At 46.4% G+C, this 22,785-nt stretch overlaps 1 protein-coding gene across 8 annotated transcripts; it reads right to left on the bottom strand.

Moving 5' to 3' along the window:
- Window positions 1-1,575: 1,575 nt before the first annotated feature.
- On the bottom strand, window positions 1,576-20,991 carry HNRNPF (heterogeneous nuclear ribonucleoprotein F). 8 transcript variants are annotated; one of them, XM_055118827.1, is made up of 4 exons: window positions 20,924-20,955; window positions 16,349-16,456; window positions 7,785-7,850; window positions 1,576-4,105 (listed from the first exon to the last, which is right to left on the bottom strand). In XM_055118827.1, exon 4 carries the CDS (start codon window positions 4,052-4,054, stop codon window positions 2,810-2,812), a length of 1,245 nt encoding a protein of 414 aa, XP_054974802.1. In that variant the 5' UTR covers window positions 4,055-4,105; window positions 7,785-7,850; window positions 16,349-16,456; window positions 20,924-20,955; the 3' UTR covers window positions 1,576-2,809. The 8 variants fall into 8 exon arrangements, with proteins under 8 accessions (XP_054974802.1, XP_054974805.1, XP_054974803.1 ...); XM_055118830.1 differs by lacking the exon at window positions 20,924-20,955 and adding an exon at window positions 20,129-20,144; XM_055118828.1 differs by lacking the exon at window positions 16,349-16,456 and having other exon boundaries at window positions 20,924-20,991.
- Window positions 20,992-22,785: the final 1,794 nt, after the last annotated feature.

The following is a 22,785-nucleotide window of genomic DNA, read 5'->3' as shown; positions in this document are numbered from 1 at the left end:
TCTAGCACCCGACTTCCTTGAGACCCTCCAGTTACTCCAAGTCATACTAGATTTAAATCTTTTTTTTCTGGTGTGATGGGTGATATCCAGAGCAATATCCAACGAAGTTCAGTAATTACGATGGTGCTGAGAACCTTGGGATCCCCGAAATTGAACCTGGTCGGCCTGTGCAAGTGTTCTACCCGCTGTACTTCCGTGGCCCATCATCATGGACTGGGAATTCAAGGGTTGTTAATACATATACAACTACCCTGGTTTGTGGGTCTTGTTCCGTAGCTACACCCGCCAATGCTCAGAGAACAGCCCTGGAAGGCTGGAGGGATCCATATTGGGTGCCTAGAATAAAACACGGGTCAGTTGCCTGCAACACTAGTGCCTACCCACGGTATCATTGCTCCAGCTCCCAGCTGTCTAATATGACCTAACATGTTCATCCACAGTAACAGATGAAATGTCCTTGGGTTCTGCTGGGACATGTTTCCTCATGAAAGCCCCCTCCCAACAATGTCTAGGTCCCTTCTCTAACCTCTAAACATCCAGCCATTCCCCACCATACACAAGACTCCATTTCCAGGGCTCAAGGTTCTTGGGTTTAAATCTGAACAGATGCTCCATGTCAACCATTTCGTATTCAGTCCTTTAGTTCCTACATCCTTACTGCACCTAATTCCACGATCTGTACTCCAGTACCAGACCCAAGTGACCTACATGAAAGACACGTTCCAGGTCATTTACCTCTGAAGTCTTTATTTGGGTCTGGGCAGGTTTCTGGGAATGCTGGTAAAGTGAACCCAGGTCCTCCATATTAAAACCGTACTGTCAACATGCAGGGCCTGGCATTAACTGCACATCAATGGATCTGTGAAAAACTTTACTAGGGCCATAGTAAAGGCAAAGATGAGTGTCTTACCAGCAATTTGTTACTTGTTTTAAATGAGACTGGAAGAGCTGAAGCAATAGTACTTGTAAGTAGTAGACATTTACCTTGCACACAGCCAGCAATTATTTCCAGCATCCTATTTGGTCCTGAGCACCATCAGAATTACTGAGCACTGCTGGGTGACCCAAGAAATAAATGCACTACACAATCCTGAGTACCCACAAGTGATCTGTGAGCATCACAGGGCATGGCCCCAAGACTATGGAACTTGAACAATGGTAAGAGGCGGCTTTCACTTTATATCCCTTTCCCACCCACCCACCCCACTTAATTTGCTCAAATTCTGGGTGCATTTCACCCGTCTGAACCACAGGTTTTGTTTGTGGCTTAGCAAAGTCCTAGTGGCTTTAATTGTCCCGAAGTTGGCATTCTTGACTGATACCACTATCTTATTTCAGACCATGTGACTGAACACTGGGAAGGCTGGTAGGTACAAGTTAGGCCTGAAAGATCCAATGAGACAGGAAAAGCCAGCAGAGTTCAAGACTCAACCAGGACCACTTTGTCTCTGAAGCTAGTCTACTGAACACACCAGATGAAGACTGGTGTGAACAGATGAAACTAGACTATTCAAGCTATATGCCATCAAAAGACAGGTGGGAAAGTTGGAAAATAACTAGAGCAAAAAAACTCCATTCACATTTTAAAGTCTTGATGGTTTTATTTAGTGTGTCATAAAAGTTGAAAGTTATGGTAGTAACTGTGTAGAACTGTCTGGAATTTAGACAATGCTTTCCACTGCTCACTAGTGGATGACAAAATTTCTAGTGACAATTTGCAGGCAGGTCAAGCTTGAGAAAGTGTACCTTGCAATCACCTGTAATTGCTAACCCATGAGTCTATAGAAATGAAAAAGGTTTTATCAGCTCATTTTATGTAAGAAACTTAATATATGTAGCACTCAAAACTAAGGAATCCCTAGCTTAATATTAACAATGTATGAGACTTGAACAGGACATTACAAATCGCTGACAAAGAATGAAACACACATGTCACAGGAGATTGGGACTGTGCTTCTATTGCCAAATAGATATTCACCGTTTCCATTGTTTCCACCGTTTCCACGTAACAATTAAAAAACATCTGTTTAAGCCTCATTTTAAGAATAAGGGAAACATAGACTTCATGCCCTAAAACTATTTTAAAATTCACACTTAAGTATTAAAAGGAATTCTCTCCAACCAACCAGCCATTTTGCTACTTTTTGGTGAGTAGATAGTCTGTGCCAGTCATTGTGAAAAAGTCTTTATTTTAAGAAAAAAATTTAGTTAACAAAAATTTTTAACAAGTTTCACTTAGCAAAATACACCCAAAAGGAAATCACAGTACAAAGGAAGTTTTAAGTCAAGGCCTCACCAATTCCTACAGTATTAGTATTGTGTCTCAATTTTCAAAACTAACTTTTTAAAAAGCTTAAACTTAACCTAAAAGATTTTAAATGAAAATAAACTAGAATGAACAAACATGAGAAATGTTCCTCTTTGAATTAGGGATCTAGCACCTTGAGTTTTCCAAAAATAAAACAAAACAAAAAAAAAGCATGTCTCCCCAATGTGTTCTTGGTGATGTGGTGTAAAAGATCCACACTGAACGTACTCAAAACTACTTTAACTCAGATAACATCACTTTGAAGTACACTACCAAAACGTTAATTGAGAAAAGCTGAAAATAGTTTTAGTTTACTCAATATCACATGCTAGAAGAAAGTTTGCATGAGAAAACACTGAAGAGGTAATTTTTTAATCCAGATTTCACAAACTCATGGTGCAAAATGGGTCCCACAGCTTCCTCTAGAGAAATAACTGCTTTTCACTGCTTGTTGGCTGCGTGTGAAAATTTGATTGAAATAACTCAAATGCTCCTACAAAACTAATCATATCCACCCATGCTATTCTGGCCACTGTAGCCAGCCCCATAACAGCCACTCACAGACTGGCTCTCAAGGCCACTGTATGTGGACTGGGCAGACACCCCCATGCCTTGCATCATCTGGCTGCTATATGCCCCATTGCTGGCCCCTGTTGTGGAATTCAAGAAGAGTTCTATGTATCTGTGCTGCATGTTGGCCCTGTCTTTGGACATAGCTGCCACGGCTTCTTCGTGAGTGGCAAATTCGACATCGGCTTCACCGGTTACTCTTCCATCAGGGCCAATCTCAATATGAACTCTCACTGGGTTGAGTGGAGAGAAGAAGTTGTAAATGTCGTTCTCAGTGGCTTTGTATGGCAGCCCCCTCATGTGGACACAATGCCCAGTGGTGCTCTGGACAGTGAACTCGCCATCTCCATATCTGTGATCATACATCCCCGAGAGACAGTAACTGAGGTCTCTCCCAAAGAGGTCGGTGGTGAAGCCATAACCATCACTGAGGCCGCTGTACTCCTCATAGCCCCCGTAGCCTGCACTGTAGGCACCAGATCTCATTCTATCCAGGCCTGCTTGCTTAACAATGCCAATGTATCTCCTGGCTGTGCCAGGCCGATCATAAGGCCCAGGCCGCTGCACAGACATAAACTTCAGAGGGGGGTCTGAGTATGACCTAACTTCTTCCTGGCTGCTCTTAAACACTTCAATATACCTGTGCCCTATTCTCTCCTTGTGCTTCCCTAGTGCCTTCTCAGCTAACTCCTGTGAAGCAAACTGCACGAAGGCTTCCCCTGTTATCTTGCCCTCGGGGTCCACAGGCAATGTGATCCCGTTTGGCACGATTTCCAACCCTGAGAAGAACTGAACAATTTCTTCCTTGGTGCATCCAAATGGTAGTCCTCGAAGCCGCACGAAGCCATCATTGGCGGTGTCAGCGCTGTTTGGACCGCTGTGCTTCAACACCCAATCCATCTCGGTTCTGTGTGACTTGAACACCTCAATGTACCGGTGTCCCATGCTTTCCCTGTCTTTTTTCAGGGCCAATTTGACATCATCTTCTGATTCAAGTTCAACAAAAGCCTCACCACTCTGCCTGCCTTCTCTAGTGTAGATAAAATGAACACCTGCGGCCCCATCATGAATCGTGCAGTCGGAGAGGAAATTCTGCACATCCTCAATAGAACAGGACCATGGCAGGCCACGGAGCTTGACCACAAAGCCTTCACCTCCCTCAGGGCCCAGCATCATGGACACTTTATAGGGCAGATGTCAAACAAGCTTGGGTGCAGATTTTTGTGGCTGAAAAGAAAGCAAAAACTATTTTACATAAATTTTCACTTTACATAATGAACATGCAAATAACTACCCTTCCCCATTTTCCAGGGGAATAATGACTAAACCATTAAGATACTTACCAAATAACTGAGTTAAAACAGGTTCTAAAAAACATTAAGGGTCTGAGAACTGAAACCAATGTGTTCTGGGAGAGGATGGAGAAATGATACCATCATGTAGGGTAGGTACTGCTTGGCCTTGTAGCGACTCAGGTCTAATCCCCTGGCATCCCATAAGGTCTCCCAAATCCCACCAGAAGTGATGAGTCCAGAGCCTGAAGTAAGCCTTGAGCTCTGCCACGGATAACCCAAAGCAGAAACAAAAATCCTCTGGGAGAGAAGATCTGGGCCAGAGAGCATACTTTAACAGACTGAGCATATACTTTGCTATGTAGAAGAGCAGTGTGACTGATGCCCAGTACCAGAGATCAAGGTGAACATAATAGACCTAAGAGTAGCCCCACACCACCACCAAGCATGGACTAAAACTAAAGCTAACAAAAATCACCACCACGAACAAATTCTAATGGCCATTCAGTATTTTCAAGGAAGAATAAACTCAGGCAGCATTCAGAAAGAATTGAGAACATCTCCTAACAGGAAAAAACTAGGTCCTGGCATGACACCAAAAGCAAAGCAAAGCACCACTTCAGTCAAATGGGACAAACGGAAGATGTACAGACACCTGACAACACTTGTCAGCGAATTATGTACAATACAAATATAAACAATTCATTCTTCTCATTATAATATGAAACAGGCAATTTATCATTTATCTCTTGGGGCGGAGATAAGGGCAGCAGCTAAAGCCTTGGCCATGTGACAAACCAGGGGTTTAATCCTCATCATACCACATGATCTGAGAGAACTGTCAGGAATGATACTGAAAACAGCCAAGAGTAACTCCTGAGCACTGCCAAGTCTGGCCCAAAAACAAAGAGGTGGAAAAAAACCTTCTCAAGTACAAAAGGGGTGGTAAAAGGTGCAGTGCTCTTTCAGACAGGTTGTCATAAAATACATGTAACATCCAGCAAACATGAAAGGCAATACATGGGGGCTGGAGTGATAGCACAGTGGGTAGGGCATTTGCCTTGCACGCGGCCGACCCGGGTTCGAATCCCAGCATCCCATTTGGTCCCCTGAGCACCGCCAGGAGTAATTCCTGAGTGAGTGTAGAACCAGGAGTAACCCCTGTGCATCGCCGGGTGTGACCCAAAAAGCAAAAAAAAAAAAAAAAAAAAGGCAATACATGCCTAATCAAACTACCTTTCAACACACACACACAAAACTAATCACCATGCATGAAATAAAAATTCCAACAAAGCCTTATCTAAGATGAACCAAAGATATTTGGATAAATAAAACCAAAAATGTACTTTCTTTAAATCCGCAAGCAGGAAAGTTTTTAAGTCTGTATCTGTACCTCATGGTGATTCACTACTAAAAAAATTTTTAAAAATGTTCTTTAAATATACCTTCAGCTGGACCCTCTTAAGCTTCAGGTTACTGAATAGGACCTTTTAAAAAGTGATTACTGCCATTTATCTACAAGTAGATTATATTATATACAAATATATCATTATAAGGGCTGGAGCGATAGTACAGCGGGTAGGGCGTTTGCCTTGCATGGGGCCGACCTGGGTTCAATTCCCAGCATCCCATATGGTCCCCTGAGTGCACAGCCAGGAGTAGATTCTTATAGATTAGAAATTATAAGTCCACTCTAGCGAATACACTGCACTTAACCATCGAGTACACTATGCTCATTTCTAACCAATCTAGGGTAGCTTCCCTATGGTCAATTAAAACTACTGTGCTTTTCAGTAAACTATGTGGACCAGATAGCCCAAAGGGATGTTACTCTAATCTAGAACCTTCAAAGTTTGTTGGAGACAAATCTGGACCACAACTGCCAGGGTATAAAGGTTACTTTAGGCAGTCTGGGATCACTAAGTGACAAGAATTGTACCCAAGTAAGCCACCTGTTAGGCAAGTTGCTGCGAGCTGCATTATTTCTCCAGTTCCAAAAGACCTTGTTAAAAGAAAAAAGAAAAAAAAAAGACCTTGTTGCCATGCCATGAGTAATCTCCTAGGCTCTTAGGGATTCTCCAGGTTTTTCCTATTAATTCCTTACAAACTCTCACAACCGATACATGTATAATCTAAACATTCAACTAAAGGGAAATCACTAAGTTTTGGCCCAGACCCTAGATCTTTTAGGATAATCTCCAAGCACAGAACACGGAAGTTCAGGCCTGGATTCCAGAGGCCTAAAATGTTACAAGTCTACTCCACAGTTACTCTTAAGTACAACTAAAATCAACTGTTTTGGGGTCACACCAGGCAGTGCTCACAGCTTACTCCTGGCAAGTGCTGTCTGCTGTACTATCTCTCATCCAAAAGCAACCTTTTCAACACCTCTATGGTTGCAATGAAAGAACAAAGTGGCCTACTGAACACTCACTCCCCTAGGACTGTTCTACCAAGTCCTCAAATTCAGTTCATTGTGTCTGGGAATGATTCATCAACCAACCTGAACTCTATAAATCTTGCTCTTAAGTACTATGTTCCTCACATTAAGTGCTACTCAGTCTGTATCACCAAGTATCAAGAGTATAAATTCAATAATCCCAATTCCATCTTTTGCAATTTGATGGAACAGGCTTTTAAGATCTTCATATCCCTTCTTACTATTCCATGATCACAATATCAACAGCTCCTTCAAAAATGCTATCTAAGTTCTTAAACTTCAAGCATGATGGCTAACCATTATTAAAACCCAATTAACAGCTCAAGTGTTCAGACACTACCACTCAAATAACCTCCCTAACACGGTTAAAGGGGAGCTTAAATCGTGAAATTCTGACATGGAATATTTCCTAACTCACATTACTTCCCCTTTAATATCTCTATCCAATTACTCCTGAGCAGAGCATCAGATTTGACACACTGGGTCACTCTCCAAGAAGCCAACCTTCTGTCTAGTTTAATCCTACTAATCCTCAGTCTCTTCTCAAATATGCCGCTGCTCCAAATGATATTCCTATTCTACAAACAATGCTGATAGCAATCTCCTTATGTTCAAAAAGTTCCCCCACAAGCCCAATGATTTTGTTTGTGGCTTTTGCAAGCAGCTGACCTGGATTTGATCCCAGAATAGGTTTAAGCCCTGTGTGGTCCAAAAACCAAAACTGAAAGTGCCTCCAGAGGTCCTTGAGAGCAAACTAGGTATCTGTTTAATCGCTCCTTAGACTCACCCCCTAACTCCCCAGAGCAATAGCCTCAGAATGAGATTAAGTGGTGGGAGAGCCCTCCTTGCCCATCTCTTTCTAGACAGTATATAACAGCATATTTAAAAGGAAAGACAAAAGCAGGAAGCACAAAGAACAGACATTTCAGGGACTAGAGATGTAGCTCAGCTGTAGAGTGCAGGTTTCCCAGATAAGATAGCAAGAGCAGAGTCAGATGTAGTAATGATACAAGTTGGGGCTATATGAGCAGGCATACCACAGGTAATGTGCACACCAACATATACAAAGCCCAATAATAAAATGTTCTTTTTCCATTCCTCACTGGAAATTCCAGCAAGACAATAAATTGACTTATAAGAAAACAATCAGCTTGAATATACAAGTATAACTCACCTTAAAAGCACAAGAGGGTATGTATGCCCACAACTGGGATAGAATCCTAGTAGGCAACGAACAGTCCTAAAAGAAAAAAAAGAAAAAAATCATGTGGCAGTCTGTCTAACACCTGCCCAAGCAACTGAAAATATAGTGAACTTCCATGTAGATCCTTTAGAAAGAGGGGGCATTTATAACAAACCCTACCCTACAGTTTTCTACTTAAAAGGTTACCTTTTCATAAATGATAGAGTAACAGCATAGAATTAACACATTTGCAGGATTTTTAGTCCAGTTCCAGTTTCTGTACAGGAAACATTCACAACAGTGACTTAAATCTCCTGGGCCAAGGGGCTCCAAATGTGGGTGGGGCCAGGCTGGGAAGAAGGGAAGAGCGTATAACTGAAAGGAGAACTGAGCAATGGTTAATGTTCACTGGGAAGGGCTCCAAATTGAGGTTGCTTACTACTAGATACTGTTCAACAGCATTTCCAATTTACATGGACCCCACTCCCAGGCTGAAGACACTGAAGGAAGTAATTTGCTGGGGACACCTCATATAGTCACAGCACAGTAGCCCAGCACTTTCAGGAATTAAATCCTGAGCACTCTAGGGCGTGCCTGCCCCACCTGTGTTACCTAAAATACGTGTTGAAATTTAAGACATTTTGAAAATAAAGGGATTCTGGTTTTGCTTTCCCTCCCCAAAACGCAGCCTGCCTTAGCTTTCTACATTCTCCAGTTGAGAAACACTCAAGAATCCTCCAAAAACAAAGTCTTGGTTTTGCAAAGATAGAAATGGTAAAGTTGAGCCGGGCACAGTGCAAGTATACCCAGGTTCATCCCGCAGCCTACCAGTAGTGCTCCCGAAGCCCAGTGTCGGGAGTAATCCTAAATGCTATCGGGGAGGATACTTCACTCCCAAACGGTAGTTTTACTTAGATAATTCTTAATAACGACCTGAAGTCATTGAAAAAAATCTTTCAAATCGCAAAAGGGCAATGGGCACATTTAAATGAGTTCAAGTTTACTGCTAATTCAAATCTCCTGTAGGAGTATTAACATGCTAGACCGTTCGTCCCCTTGGCCTCCCAAAGCTAAGCTCTTAAGAGTAAAATTAATGAGCCCCGTTCACTTCTATTCCTCATGGGATCTTCCCAGTACAGGCACAAAACGGCCGACTAAGTCTCGCTTAAGTCAACTCTCACAAAACGAACAACGAACCTTTGGTTACACAAACGAGAAACGCAGCGCCCTCCACATTTCCGGGGTCCCCCGTAAAGACAGGGTGAAGCAGGAGAGGGCATCCCAGAGATTTCCCACAACTGCTCCCAAGACTGTGCCCCCGGACCCCGGTAATTTTCGGATAGCTCTGGGTCGGGCTGCAGACGCCCCCGCAGAACCGGCTCTTCGCCGGACCGGCCGGACCGGCTGGCGGCACTCAGGCCGATTCAATTAAGATCAGCCGGGCGCGCCTGGCGGCTCATGGCGGCCAAGAAAAACTCTTAGGGCGGGCGGAATCGCCTCGGCCGGAGCACGACCCTTCGTCACCGTCCCGCAGACCTTAAGACTTTTCGGCGCCGTCTCCAGCTTTTAGCTGCGGAGCCCTCCCACGCGCTCTGCTAGCGCCCATCCGCCATTACTACTCCTCCCCCCACCGGCGGTAAACAAGTTAACTCAGGAAAGTTTCGCTCTGGCGCCGGCCACGCAGGACGCCAACGGCCTGTTCCGCGGGACTGACTTACCCGCGCTGAGGGGAGAACCGCCCTTATCCTCGGCCAGTAGCCGGGGTACCGGCCCAGCTCTCACGCAGCCGCTCGCAGCCGCCCGGCGCCGCCTTTGTCGGCAGCCAGCACGGAAGCGGCAGCCTCGGGCGCGCGCGGCGCGGTTTGAGCGGGAAGCGGACGGCAGGGGCGCGTGCGGGCGGCCGGGCGACTCAGCAGCTACGAGTCGGCCCCGCCCCGTTGCGAGGCTGGCCCCCGGGGCGCCCCAACCCGGCTCTGGGCGGAGTGAGCCGGAGCTTCCGGGGCGGGGATCGGGCGGGAGAGGCGGCCGGGCGGTGGGGGAGGGGAGAAGAGGTCACGGGGCGCCGGCAGTAGCGCCCTCGGCGGAGGCGGGAAGGAGCTGTGGGCGGGGGTGGGGGGAAGGGAGTACGCGCTTCGCAGCGGGGACTTCCAGGGCCGAGGGCCGAGCCAGAGGCCGGTTAGTCAGCGGCGCAGCTACCCCGGGCCGTGAGACTCCCTCTTCAGAGGCCGGTCGTGGCGACCAGGCAAAGTTCCCCGAGTGGGGAGGGGGAGCTCAGCGCTTCCCGGCCTAGGGGTGGAGCTGGGAAGCCACCAGAGCGGCGGGAGAGACTTCCTGGGAGGGGGGGTACGGAAAAGGGAAGCCCTGGGGTTCGCGTTCGCGGGGGCAGGAGAGGGAGTCAGTGGGCGACGGCTCACCACGACGGGTCCGGGCCCGGGCGCCGGGGCGGCGAATGCGGAGTCGGAGGCCGCTCGCAGGGTTGCGTCCCAGAGGCCGACGCCGCGTGACTGCGAGCGCGGCGAGCCGGACGTGGGTCACGGGGTGCAAAGGAGGAAGTGGCACCGACGGGCCCGCCAAGATGTCACCAATGAAAACGCGCCGTGCAGGTGCGGCCCGCGCGGGCGGCCGGCAGGAAGTGGGCGGAGGGAAAGTAACAAGGAAGGGCGGGCGCGGCGGCGAGATCTCCGGCGGGGGCCAGGCCGCGCCGCCTACCGCGGGGAGAGCGGGGCGGGTGTTAAGGAGTCGGGGCGCGCACACGCCGAAAGAGAATATTTTTTTAACCGAGTCCTCTGCAGACACGGTTAAATCTTGGAATGGAAACTAATGGACAAATGATAGACACTTCGTGTATCAGCAACTCCTTCAGTAAATACAAGAATAGTTTTAAATAAATTATTTTTGGGTGCGCGGAGGGATAGTACAGCTAGTAAAATGCGTGGCACGAGGCCGACTAAGGTCCGATCTCCGGGACCCAAAAGGGGTGATTCCCTAGCATAGTCAGTAATAGCCCAGATCATCGCCAGTGTGACCAAAAAACAAAACTGATTTTAGGAAAAATTGTTTTTGCCACGGTATCAACCCGGTGCCGCCTCACACGTGCCCGGCAGGTAATACTGTTACAACCCCAGCCCAAGAACTTTTATTAAAGTAAGGAAATACAAGCGGAGTCCCATTAAGTAGATTATGAACGAGAATCTAGGCCATAGGGGAGCCAGAATGGCGAGCGCCCAAAGACTGAGAAAGCGACTGCAATCATGCCAGCATAAACTGTGCTGTTCTTACATTATGGAAATAAATAATTTTTATTTCTGCTGACTTTACTTTGAAATGATTATTTTAAGGGGCATAAAATGTAAGGAGCATACTACAGCGGGTAAGGCGCTTCCCCTACACGCGGCCGAACAGGGTTCGATTCTCGGCACCCCAGAGTCCACTAGGAGTGATCCAAGAAAAAAAGCCCAGACTGAAAATAGCCAGGTGGGCCCTCTACCCCAACCCCCTCCCAAAAAGGATCTAATCTAGGATGTTTCTAAGTAGTCTGTAGGAGTGGTAATAAAGGCATTCTAGGCCATAGTTTCATAAGTATTGAAACATTAGTTTTCTTTATACTTTTGTTTGGCACTTTTAATAATAAAATTACGTTCTCAAAATCATCTTATTTAATAGAGATACCAACTTAAATACAAGATTAACATTCTTGGTCACAATACAGTGATACTCCGGGTCAAGGCCTTGACTAAGTCCTGGGTCCCCCAGAACAAGCAGGTGAAAAAAAAAAAAGTTGCTTTGTATGAGGTGCTAGGTGGGGGCTGGGGAAGTGCCACAAATGAAATATGGTGATGCAAGTCTGCAGAGCTCCAGAGAAAAGAGCCAGGGGACAGCTACAGAATAAAAGAAACCTAAGTTTAAAAAAGAGACCTGGTTCAATCCCCCCACTTAAAAATTAAATATTCACATATTTATATGAAACTAAAATATATAGTAAACACCAAAGAATGTGAATATATTTGCTTTTAAAAATTAAGCACACCCCCCCATTCTTGTTTTTGGAGTTTCCAGAAACAGGTGTCAGTACTTCATAAGCATTCCCTTTATTTCCTAGAAATCCTCACCAAAATAGGATCTTAGTTTATGTAACTGGCTTAAGTTTTCTTATTTGAATGTATATAAAAGCAGTTAAGTTGTTCTACATAATGCCTTTTCAGCTTAATTTGCTGCTGCTGACCAGACTAGTGTTAATAATTAATAGTCGTGATATGGTTCCTGCTCAGTGAAGGAACAGAAGACACAGGGGAGGCATGTTGAGTAGAAGCAGAAAACACCTGAAGACAGCTGCAGCCAGAGCTGAGATCAACAAACAGGAACAGAGGGAAATACTAGAAGCCAGAAAGGACCTTCTGAAGTTATGTGGGGTCCTAGAAGTGGTGCAAAGGCCACAAGTGAGCACTTGTGACCTCCAGGTGTGAGGAGTATGATCTCAGTCACTATGCAAAAAACTCTGGAAAGATACTGTGAGCTTCCTTTCTGCTTTGCAACAGCAAAGTCTAGCTGCTAACTGATAAATGAAGGTGGAAAAGATGTATGGAGATATTAAAAATCCAGCAGTGGGAATCTTACAGTGGAAAACTTTTAAGTGGATAAAGTGATGTGCAGTTTCTCAACTTGTATTATTTAAACCCTGGAAATATTGTGCACGCACTACACTGTACTAGATATACAGAATGAACTAAGCAATCGAATATAAGGTGACTAATTCTGAAAAACAAGAAAATGGGTTTAATTTACATTGGGGTTCTAAGATTTAAGCAGATCAGAAGCGTTATCAGGTAAGAACACCAAACTTGGGGGCCAGAACACTTCCTACAGCAAGTAGGACATTTCCCTTGTACATGCCTAATGAGGTGAAGATACCTGGCACCTTGTATGGTTCCCAGAACACCACCAAGAGTAATCCCGGACCACAGGGCCAGGAATAATCCTGCCACACAGGACATACCCCTCAAAGCAAAATGTCAAGCTTTGTGTCCCTAGTATACAGCTAAGGATTTAAACTCAAGTGTTAGAAGCCTGCATTATGTTTTCGTTTTTAAACATTACCTATTTCCTTTAGATGCATATTCAGAATTTTTCTATTTAAGATACCGCCCTCCCCTTGCCAGAATGTTTTGGTAGCTTTGCAGAGTACTTTTGTTCTGTGATGAATGCTTCTAATCTGTATATTGCTATTAAGTTCACTAAAGAAAATTTTAGCTATTGTTTCTACTCATGTTTTCCACTTGAGAACTGATGTACCCAGGGGAGAAACAATTCCCTCTCATGGGACAGTACATGACAAAATTCAGCTCCTTATTTGTTATATTTCACTGCAACAGCAAGGCCCCATTTCAGTGGCTGATAAAACCATTTTTTTTGTTAGCAGGGATTCAGAGATGATGTAGGTCTGGACCACTCCCCCACCCACACAAAAGCACTACCCACCCCACCTCCACTTGTTAGGAGGTCCATGCAGTGTGAGTTCTGATCCAATTTTCTGAACAGGGCAAGACAAACATGTAAAGCTGCCCAAGCAGTTTAAGAAAAGATGTAGCTGTATCATTATTCCATTAACTTCAAATAATTTTGCAATGCCAAGAATCAAATACGCTCTTCCATCCATTAAAGGATATGTTATGTAATTGTGTGTATACGTATAGGACTTCATTTCTTCTATTAAATAGCATGAAAATTGTTGACCACTTAATATATACTACAATTTGGGGCAATACAATTTTACCATGTTCATCTCTCAAAATCTGAAGCACAATTAAGAGTCCCAAAAAATAGTATTGGGTTAAGTTTTTGCCTTGCATGTGGTCTCCTGATCACAAAGTCAGGAATAGCCCCTGAGCACTGCCAAGCAAGCACAAGAGCATATTGTATAGTCTTGTATTATTAGGTAAATTATACCAATAATTGGTATTAAAATAATTTAATGTTCAGTGCATAACAATTGACCTGATATATTAAAAAATGTATCAGATAAATTTTTCAGAGACCATTTTATTACTAAAAACTTCTCAACAGAAAAAAAATTAATCTGAATTAACTGCGACAGTACTCTCTCCATAACAAAATACATCTAATTTCAGCCTAGTTAAAACATAGGGTTAGGAGAACAACTTAAAATACAAATGCTAACAAAACTGCCCAACAACCCCTTAACCAACTCTTCAACTGCTCTCCCCCCAGGTCCCTGGGTAGAAAAGAAGTCAGTTGCTGGAGTTGAGAAGGCCTCTCCGGAGGGAGGCCTGTGGGGTACAATCATAATTATCTCTAGGGAAACTGTGGCATCAAACCCACAGTTCCTCAGGAAGGGAAGGTGTCACCTGAGGGGCCTAAAAGAACTGGACTTGGAGCTGGAGTGATAGCACAGCGGGTAGGGCGTTTGTCTTGCACGTGGCCGATCCAGCTTGATTCCCAGCATCCCATATGGCCCCCTGAGCACTTCTTCCTGGGGTAATTCCAAGAGTGCAGAGCCAGGAGTAACCCCTATGCATCGCCAGGTGTAACCCAAAAAGCCAAAAAAAAAAAAAAAAGGACTTTTTCTGGGTGCTCCATAGATGTGACAACTTGCCATGTCCCATGCAGCTGCCACAGGAGTCAAGACTGCTATAGCTTCCTTTTATCCTTTGCTACAGTCTACAGTCAAAGAACAGCACAGGACATGTCAAGAGAACTTTATAAAATTACATTAGAAGGACTCTAGCATCTAGAGATGTTACAGGTCTAAAATCTAAGAAAACAATGTGATTTTAAGAGAATGGAAAGCAGAAAAAAATGATTAAGGGTTTTGATATTTTTCACTTCACTTTTAAATACACGAATTATAAATAATCTTGGGGTCTAGTTACACCAGGAGTGATCCCTGAGCAAACCTGCCTAGAGTGGCAGCAACGAACAAGCACGTTCTGTGTCTGACATGGCCCAGGGGTACAGCACATAACTTGCATATATGAGAATTGGAATCTTAAGTTCAATCCCCAAACCACAAAAAAAGAAAAAAAAAAAAGACTTCTGGTACTAAAAAGTTTAATGCAGATAAATAGCAATGAAGTGAAAAGTGCAAAGAAATATCCTGTAAAACCAAGTGGAAGAAATGCCTAAAAACCAAGAGAAGGGGAGAGGAAAAGATGAAAATCTGAAAACTTAGTCAAAACAGGAGGAACATGTAAGTAGATTTTATTTTAGAATATACAAATGGAGTTCAGGCCAGAGATATAGTGTAGCAGGTAAGGTGCCTTGCCTTGTAAGCAGTCAACCGGGATTTGACCCCCAGCATCACTGAGGCACTGCCTGGTTTGACCCTAACACTTAAAAATTCCCTGGACTAATACAACAAAACTCAGTTCTGTCATTCCAGAAACCTATATATTGGTGGTGGTGGTGGGGGGGAACAAGGAAGCTAAATTCCAGACCCTTAAGATAGAACCCTAGTACAATAGGTTCCCACCACCCCCTCAGTTACCAGGCATGCTCAATAATTGGACCCAGAGCAACAACCCACGCCCCTAAAAGATATTTTAAAATAAAGACAACCCACAGAAGCTGTTGATGTATCTCGGTAGTAGAGCACATACCTCACTTGTGTGAGGCCCTGGATTAGATAGATCCCCTATACCAAAACTGGGGACACACAGCCCACAAAGCACTCTCCAAAGTAAGCTCTGAGCACTGCTGCATGGGCTCCCCACAACAGCAAATTAGTTGGAGATAGTACAGCAGGTAAGGTGCTTGCATAACACTCAGCACATTCCCCCAGCACTGCTGGGGAAAAACTGAGCAGCAACAGGCAGGAGCAAGCCCTGAACGCAGCTGGGTATAGCCCCAAAACACGAGAAAATCGAATTAAACCTAACAATACACATAACAAAATAATCTCACAATTAAGGTGATTTTATTCCAGAAACTCAACTGTAGTTCATCCCACAAGAGTAAAATTTGTCACACTGACACTAACACGGAAGCAAAATACGAATTAATGAAGAATTTCTCCTGGGTGTTTAGAGCAAATCAACGAGCAACACGATGACAGTGACAGTGTTTAAGAAAAGCCAAGATCCTAAAACAGGGAAAAACTGGTAAATTCGTCTGTACTTGGAAGTAAGGGTAGAAATTCCTGACCATGACTCCAATTTCAGAATGCAGGAAATTTTTTTTTTTGCTTTTTGGGGTCACACCCGGCAATGCACAGGGGTTACTCCTGGTTCTACACTCAGGAATTACCCCTGGGATGCCCAGGGGACCATATGAGATAGTGAGAATCCAACCCGAATGCCCTACCCGCTGTGCTATCACTCCAGCCAGCCCCAATACAGGAAACTCTTATGCAATATTAAAAACACTGAAAGGCCAGGGATGTGCTGCCCCCCACCCCCAAAATACCTCAGTCTATGAACAAATTGGTCACAAAAGCCCTTAGAGGAGCTGGAGAGCTGGAGAGATAGTACAGCCAGAGGATGCCAGCGTTGCACAGAAATGCCAAAGGTTCCACCCCCAGCATCCCTCTCCAAGATACTCACCTGAGCACTGCCAGGAATAATTCCTGAGTGCAGAGCCAGGCGTGATCGAACTGGGTTACTCCTCCTGGCTTTGGGTGTGGCCCAAATCCTTCTACTCCCAAAAAGACCCTAGAAAAATCAAAGATGTCCACCTCATCCTGATGTCAAGAATTTTAATAAAATATTTAGAGTACCTTTTATGCTGGCAATAATCCGTAAGTTGACAACACTCTCTTGGCTATAAATAGACATTCTCAAATACTGTGTGGAATTTTAAAAATCAACCCAACAGGGATGACCAACAGTAAGTAGGGCACTTGCCTTGCACACAGCAGACCTGGGTTCAACTCCCAGCATGCCATATGGTCAAGAAGCACCTTTAGTTGTGCAGACCCATCCAGCCCCACAATAAATAAATTAATAACCTAACTGACGGTAGAGCTTGGTGGGTAGATTTATTTTAGAGTTATACTATAAAACAAAGGATCTATTCAAGATACTTGAGATTTCAAATAACGTCAGAACATAAATTTGAATGCCTCCCTCAGCCACAAATTGGCTAAATCAAGCATCAAAGCAGGAAGTTATTTCAGTTAAAAAACATCCTATGTTAATCACATGACCACAACAATAATTATTGGCGCGTTAGGGCATATACAAGGAATTGAGACTCATGCTGGAGATTGGTAAAAAGTAAATAATCACACGTGCCAAATACTGGGTCCTCGACAACAAAAAATAAAAATTAAGAGGGGTTTGGCGCAAAAACCAGATTATGAAATAAAGTAAAAACTAGAAATGGCACAGTTAAGACTAGAAAATTATTAACAGCCTTTAACCTTGTAATAATATAGGGAAAACCAAGCAGTATGCGCATCTGGTTAAGCATTCAAAATAAACTAAAATGAATCTTACTAGCCTTTAGAGATGACTATCATAACATCACAGGATCACCTAACAGTTTTAAACATCACACATCTATGCAACCATAAAAACATAGTGAATATAAATAGAACTCTACACAACTGTAACAAGGAAACCCGTATGTATTTTTTTGGCTTTTGGGTCACACCGGCAATGCAGAGGTTACTCCTGGCTCTGCGCTCAGGAATTACTCCTGGCAGTGCTCAGGGGACCATATGGGATGCTGGGAACTGAACCCGGGTAAACCGCGTGCAAGGCAAACGCCGCACCAGCTGTGCTATCCCTACAGCCCCAGGAAATTATTTAATTTGTACACTCCTGGGCCAGAGACAGTCCAGGAAGTAGGGCTCTTTTGCCTTGCAATTGGATGCACAGAGGTTTTGATCCCGAAAGCCGCCAGGAATGATCCCTGAGAATAGCTAGGTGTTGCCAATAACCCAGAAGAAAAAAAAGATAGCTACCAGTAAGGTGTGACCTAGTTTAAGAGTCCAATTCAAACCAACCAACCGATTAAATATACTAACCAATTAAAGGCCAGAGAGATAATACAGCTGAAAGGCACTTGGCATTGCAAATGGCTGACCTGGGTTCGATCCCTAGCACCGCATTCAAAATAAAATGGTCCCCAGAACTGTTAAAGAGTGATCCCTGAGCACCATCGGGTGGGTATGCGCCTCCCCCTCCAATTACACAATTGGGTACGTTTTGAACACTCGGGTTACAGCAAGAATTGTCTCTTTAGATGTTTAAATAGTACTATGGTTATAGTTTTAAAAAGTCCCCTTTGTAACTAACTATAGCAAAATATTATTTACAAAAAAAAAGCCTACGTCTAGATTTGTAGTAAAGTAAGCTAGGTAGATCTTAGCTGTGGCTGGTTTTCCCACTTGGCCACCTTCTTGTCCTTCACAAGTCCCTAAGGGTTCAAATAACTAGATGAGAACAAAGGTACCTGGCAGGCTAATCTGATGTCTTAGCCCCAAGCTTTCAAGGGTTCCATTTTCTATCTGTACAGTAGACAGTAAAATCCTTATCATGCAGCTAGAAAACGTAGTCTCATTAAAATGGATCAAATAAGTGTTTCAACAAAGTATAAGTCAGAGTTCAGACATTCAAAGGGTAATGTAAAGTTATCTCGTGAAACCCCCCATTTCTGCATTTACCAGGATGGTAGCACTATGTATTCACTTAATTTGGGCCACATCCGTGAACTGACGCTCCTATTTAGCTCCTATTTAATCATTCTCTAGTAAGGTTTCTTTTAAATTCACATTTGTAACATTTACGCTTAACAGAAGCTTTGCTATGATATCCAAGCTAAATGCAGTCACCACCCGTTTCTAAAAAAGACATTAGGGGCTGGAGCGATAGCGCAGCGGGTAGGGCGTTTGCCTTGCATGCGGCCGACCCGGGTTCGATTCCCAGCATCCCATATGGTCCCATGAGCACCATCAGGAGTAACTCCCGAGTGCAGAGCCAGGAGTAACCCGAGTATCGCCGGGTGTGACCCAAAAAAAGCCAAAAAAAAAAAAAAAAAGCCTGAAAAAAATTAAATTGAAACAACCAAAAAAATACTGTTACATGCAAGTACTATAATAAATTTACAGGAAAAAAACCATTGAAATGTGGGCCAGATACAGCTCGGAGGTCTCGCGTAGGCCTCGCATTCGCAATTAAAAATAAAAGCGCTTACAGAAACCTAGGATTCCCCAAGGCCAAGGAAGCGCTTACTTATTATTAGTAAAAAACCCCTTTCCCCAGTTCTCATTTCCAAGCGGGACATTTAATTATTTTATTTTAGGGCGCTTTTCTGTTTGGTCACATCCCGAATCGAATCCGGGACAATCGTAGACAAGCATGAGCTGCTGCTGTCCTTCAGGCCCCAACTATTTTAGAGTGAAGAAAAAAATCTTGGCTGGAATTAAACGCTGAACACCGTCCCTTTTCAGCCCTCTTGAAATTTGGTCTAAACGGACACTGGACCACGTCCCTTCTTACTACTAAGCCGAAACTCACAAACCAACTTAAACTTTCAAAAGCGTGACGAAAAGAAAACTACCGCTCGCTTCCAACGACACGGAGCGCAGTCGGCCCGCCGTGAAGGCCGGGGCCCAACTCGCCGGCTCCCAAGGCCGCCCCTCCCCCCGCGCCTCGCCGCCGCCGCCACAAACGGTTCCCGGAAGCTAAGGCGGCCCCGCCGGCCCCGCCGGCCCCGCTCCGGGCGCGTCCGCCCGCCGGCCCGCCGCCCCCCGCGGGTCGCAAGGCCCCCAGCCCTCGCCTAGAGTTGAGAAAACTCCACAAGCCCGTTCGCTCGGTCCCGGGAGCCGGCGAGACAAGGAAACTACCAGAAGGGCGTCACGTGGGACGCCAGTCCCCAGAGACCAGACACACGGTGGGGGGCGGGGGTGGTTCTCGAGAGCCCGAGGTCTGGGGAGGAGCCCCCCCTACCCCCACCCCCACCCCCACCCGAAGGCCTGAGGAAAGCGTGGTCGCCACCTGAGAAGCCGCGTAGGGCCCCGACGAGAGGGAGGGGCCTGCGGCCGCCCAACCGCTCCTCTCGGACCAGGGCCGCGGGGGGGGATTCGGGGGGGGGGTCTCCGCGCCTCGCGCCGCGTCCCCCCGCGCCACCTTCCGCTAAAGGCGCGCGAACACACGAGGCGAAGGGCGTCTCGCGAACGCCGGCCGCGTCCCGAAGTTTCTTCGGCGCCAGCAGGAAGTCGGCCCCCAAAAAAAATTTTTTTTTCAAAGACACAAAAGAAGTCCAGGGCCAGGAAAATGGAAACGGCCTCCGAGTCGAAAGCAGACAAAGCCCAGTCGCGAGGCACGAGTTCCCCCCACCCCCACCCCCACGTCCCAAATCCCCCCACCCCCAAATACCTCGGCAAACGCAGCCAGGCGCTCAGGGCACACACGCCGCGGCGGAGAGGAAGAAAAGGCCGCAGCGAGCGCGGCGCGGCCTCGGCGAGCGGGAACGTGGGAGGGGGGAGGAGCCAGGCGCGACCAGTCGGCGCCCCCGCCGCGGCGCACGGCCACGTGAAGCGCCGCTTTCGCTTTGAGCGCAACCCCCAGCGCCCCGGGCCCCGCCGCCCCCTCGCCCTCGCCGCGGACGCCGCTTCCGTCTGCCCCCCAGATTCGGCCCCCGCGCCCGCCCTGGCGGCCCTTTACCTCGGAGGTCGTCTCCCGACCCCCAATCTCAGGCCCGCGGTTCCTCCCCACCGCCGCCTGGGGGCCCAGTCGGTGCTACGTGTGTGGTCCTCAGCCTCGACCCGCCGCCCGTCCCTCTCGGCCCGCCCCTCACCTTGGGCTCAGTCTCCACGCTCCCCCTCTTCCTCACATCCGGCACCTCGCCCGTCCCTCTGAGCACCTACAGGGCGGAACGCGGGGCACTTGGCAGTTGTAGCCGAGGCAGTTGAGGCTTGTTTACCGTCACCATGGAAACCCCTGGCAGCGAGCCCTGGGCGGGGCCAGGCGCGCGGCAGGCACCAGGCCACAACTCCCGCCCGCCGAGCGCACGCGGCGCTCCCGGAAGCCCTTCGCTCGGCGCGCCCGCCCTCGGCTCGGCCTAGCGTCCCCGTTCCCTCGAGCAGCAGGCCTGGGAGCCGCTTCCCGCCCTCCACCCTCACTTTCGGCTGCTGCCGTGACCAGAGGCCTGTCCCCACGCCGAACCCCCACCTTCGCCTTCAGGAAGACGCCGAGCAGACCTCCGTCCACGACGAAGACGGAAGGACGCAAAGAACGGGGTGGGGCGGGGCCTCCACGGCATCCGTCCAAGGGCGGGACCTCGAGGGCGCCATTGTGACGTCTCCCGAGCGGAGCCGGGGATTGGTCTTCCGGGGGCAGGGCGGAGCCTCTCGGAGCCCCGCGACGTGGGGAGGACGGCGAGTTGGTCTCGGGGGCGGGAAGGGTCGGCGGTCTGCGCCACCCCCGAGTCGGAGAGCCCCGTAAGAGTGAACCCAAAGGGTTCCCAACTTGAACACCAAAAATAAAATGAGTAAGGTTTATTTCCTGCTAAGAAAGAGACCCAACAACCGAGTCCCTTACAGGCGGCTCCTACGGCATAAGTCAGGGAGGGATCATCTGTTGACTGAAGTTGTTGACGAGGGTGAGAAACCCCACAGTCTGAAGGTGACTCACAGGACCCAGGAGAGGACTGGGTTTTCTGTTACCACTTGTGTACACGGACAAGCAAATGGCTACCCAGCCCGAATCAGTAGAGCACTATAGGAGTAATAATTACTGTTTCATTTTGGAAGTATCTTCGTAAAAAGGAAGATCACTAGCCACCCATTACAGATTAAGCAGTTTGCTTTCAAATCGCCATTTAAGTTTAGGCAGTACTTGAAGTAGTGTCACTGAATGAAGAGCCATATAGAGTGACATTTGTCAAAAGAAACTAACCTGGAAAGAGGGAATAGTAGGGTCCAGAGAGTATATACTTGTGACCGATCTCATTCTATTCGGGCAACAGAGGATCCCCCGGGGCATAAAGCTGAGGACCACCATTGGGTTGTAGCCAAACCCTATAGACACGACTGAAAAAGGAATACTAAAAGCAGGAGTTGTCGAGTGATGGAAATATGTAAGAATAGGGCCAAGAGAGTACAGCCTTTAAGGCCCGTGCCTTGCCTGTGACCAACCCAGGTTCAATATCTGGCATCTTCTGTAGTTCCCGAGCCCTGACAAGAGTGATTGAGTGCAGAGCCAGGAGTAACCCCTTAGCATCGCTGGGTGTGGCCCTCCAAAAGGGTGAATGTGTAAGGAGAAAATTAGACAAAATTAGAAAACAATGTGTCCAACAAAATCAGGTTTTCTCAAGTAATCCCAGATTGAGAGACCGAAGCCATAGTTAAATGGGTAAGGTGTGCCTTGCACAAGGCCGACTTAGGTTCAATTGCCGGTACCGCATGTAGTTCCTAAGGCCATCCAAGAGTGATCTCTGAGTACAGAGACAGGAGCAAACCCCGTTCTCCGCCTGCTGTAGCCCAAAAAGTGAAAAGGGTTCAACCTCTGGCATCCCAGAGGTAAGCCCTGAATATAGCCCTTGTGGCCCAAAAACAAAACAAAACAAAAAAGGTAATTCCAAATATCTATCAAAGCCTTGCCATAGAAAGTTCTGTTTCTGGAGAGAAAAGTAAAAGTACATAATCGAAAGCAAATACAAAAATGTCACATACAAAAATAGTCTTTAAGAATCTTATCCAAGAAGTCGTGCATTCCATTAATGAGAGCATCTGTGCCAAGTAGGCTCTTTGATCTGATTCTTTTTCATCTTTATTGATGCAAAAATCTTTGAGGTCTTTTTTGAAAACTAATGCCTTGACCTGCTCCCTATGGTCTTAAGGTGTCTTCCCAGGAATCCACTCTTGCACTGAGCACCATTTTCAGCTCTCTTTTTTTGGTTTTTGGGTCACACCCAGTAGTGCTCCAAGTTTATTACTAGCTTTATGCAGAGGGGTCATTCCTGGCAGACTCCAGGGACCTTATTGTGTACTGGGGATCACCTGGGTCAGCCGAATCTGAGATAAATGCCCTAC

Source organism: Sorex araneus, chromosome 11, assembly GCF_027595985.1.
Source record: "Sorex araneus isolate mSorAra2 chromosome 11, mSorAra2.pri, whole genome shotgun sequence".
Taxonomy (NCBI): Eukaryota; Metazoa; Chordata; class Mammalia; order Eulipotyphla; family Soricidae; genus Sorex; species Sorex araneus.
Note: the sequence above shows the minus strand (reverse complement) of the source record. Positions and strands in the feature narration are given on the sequence as shown.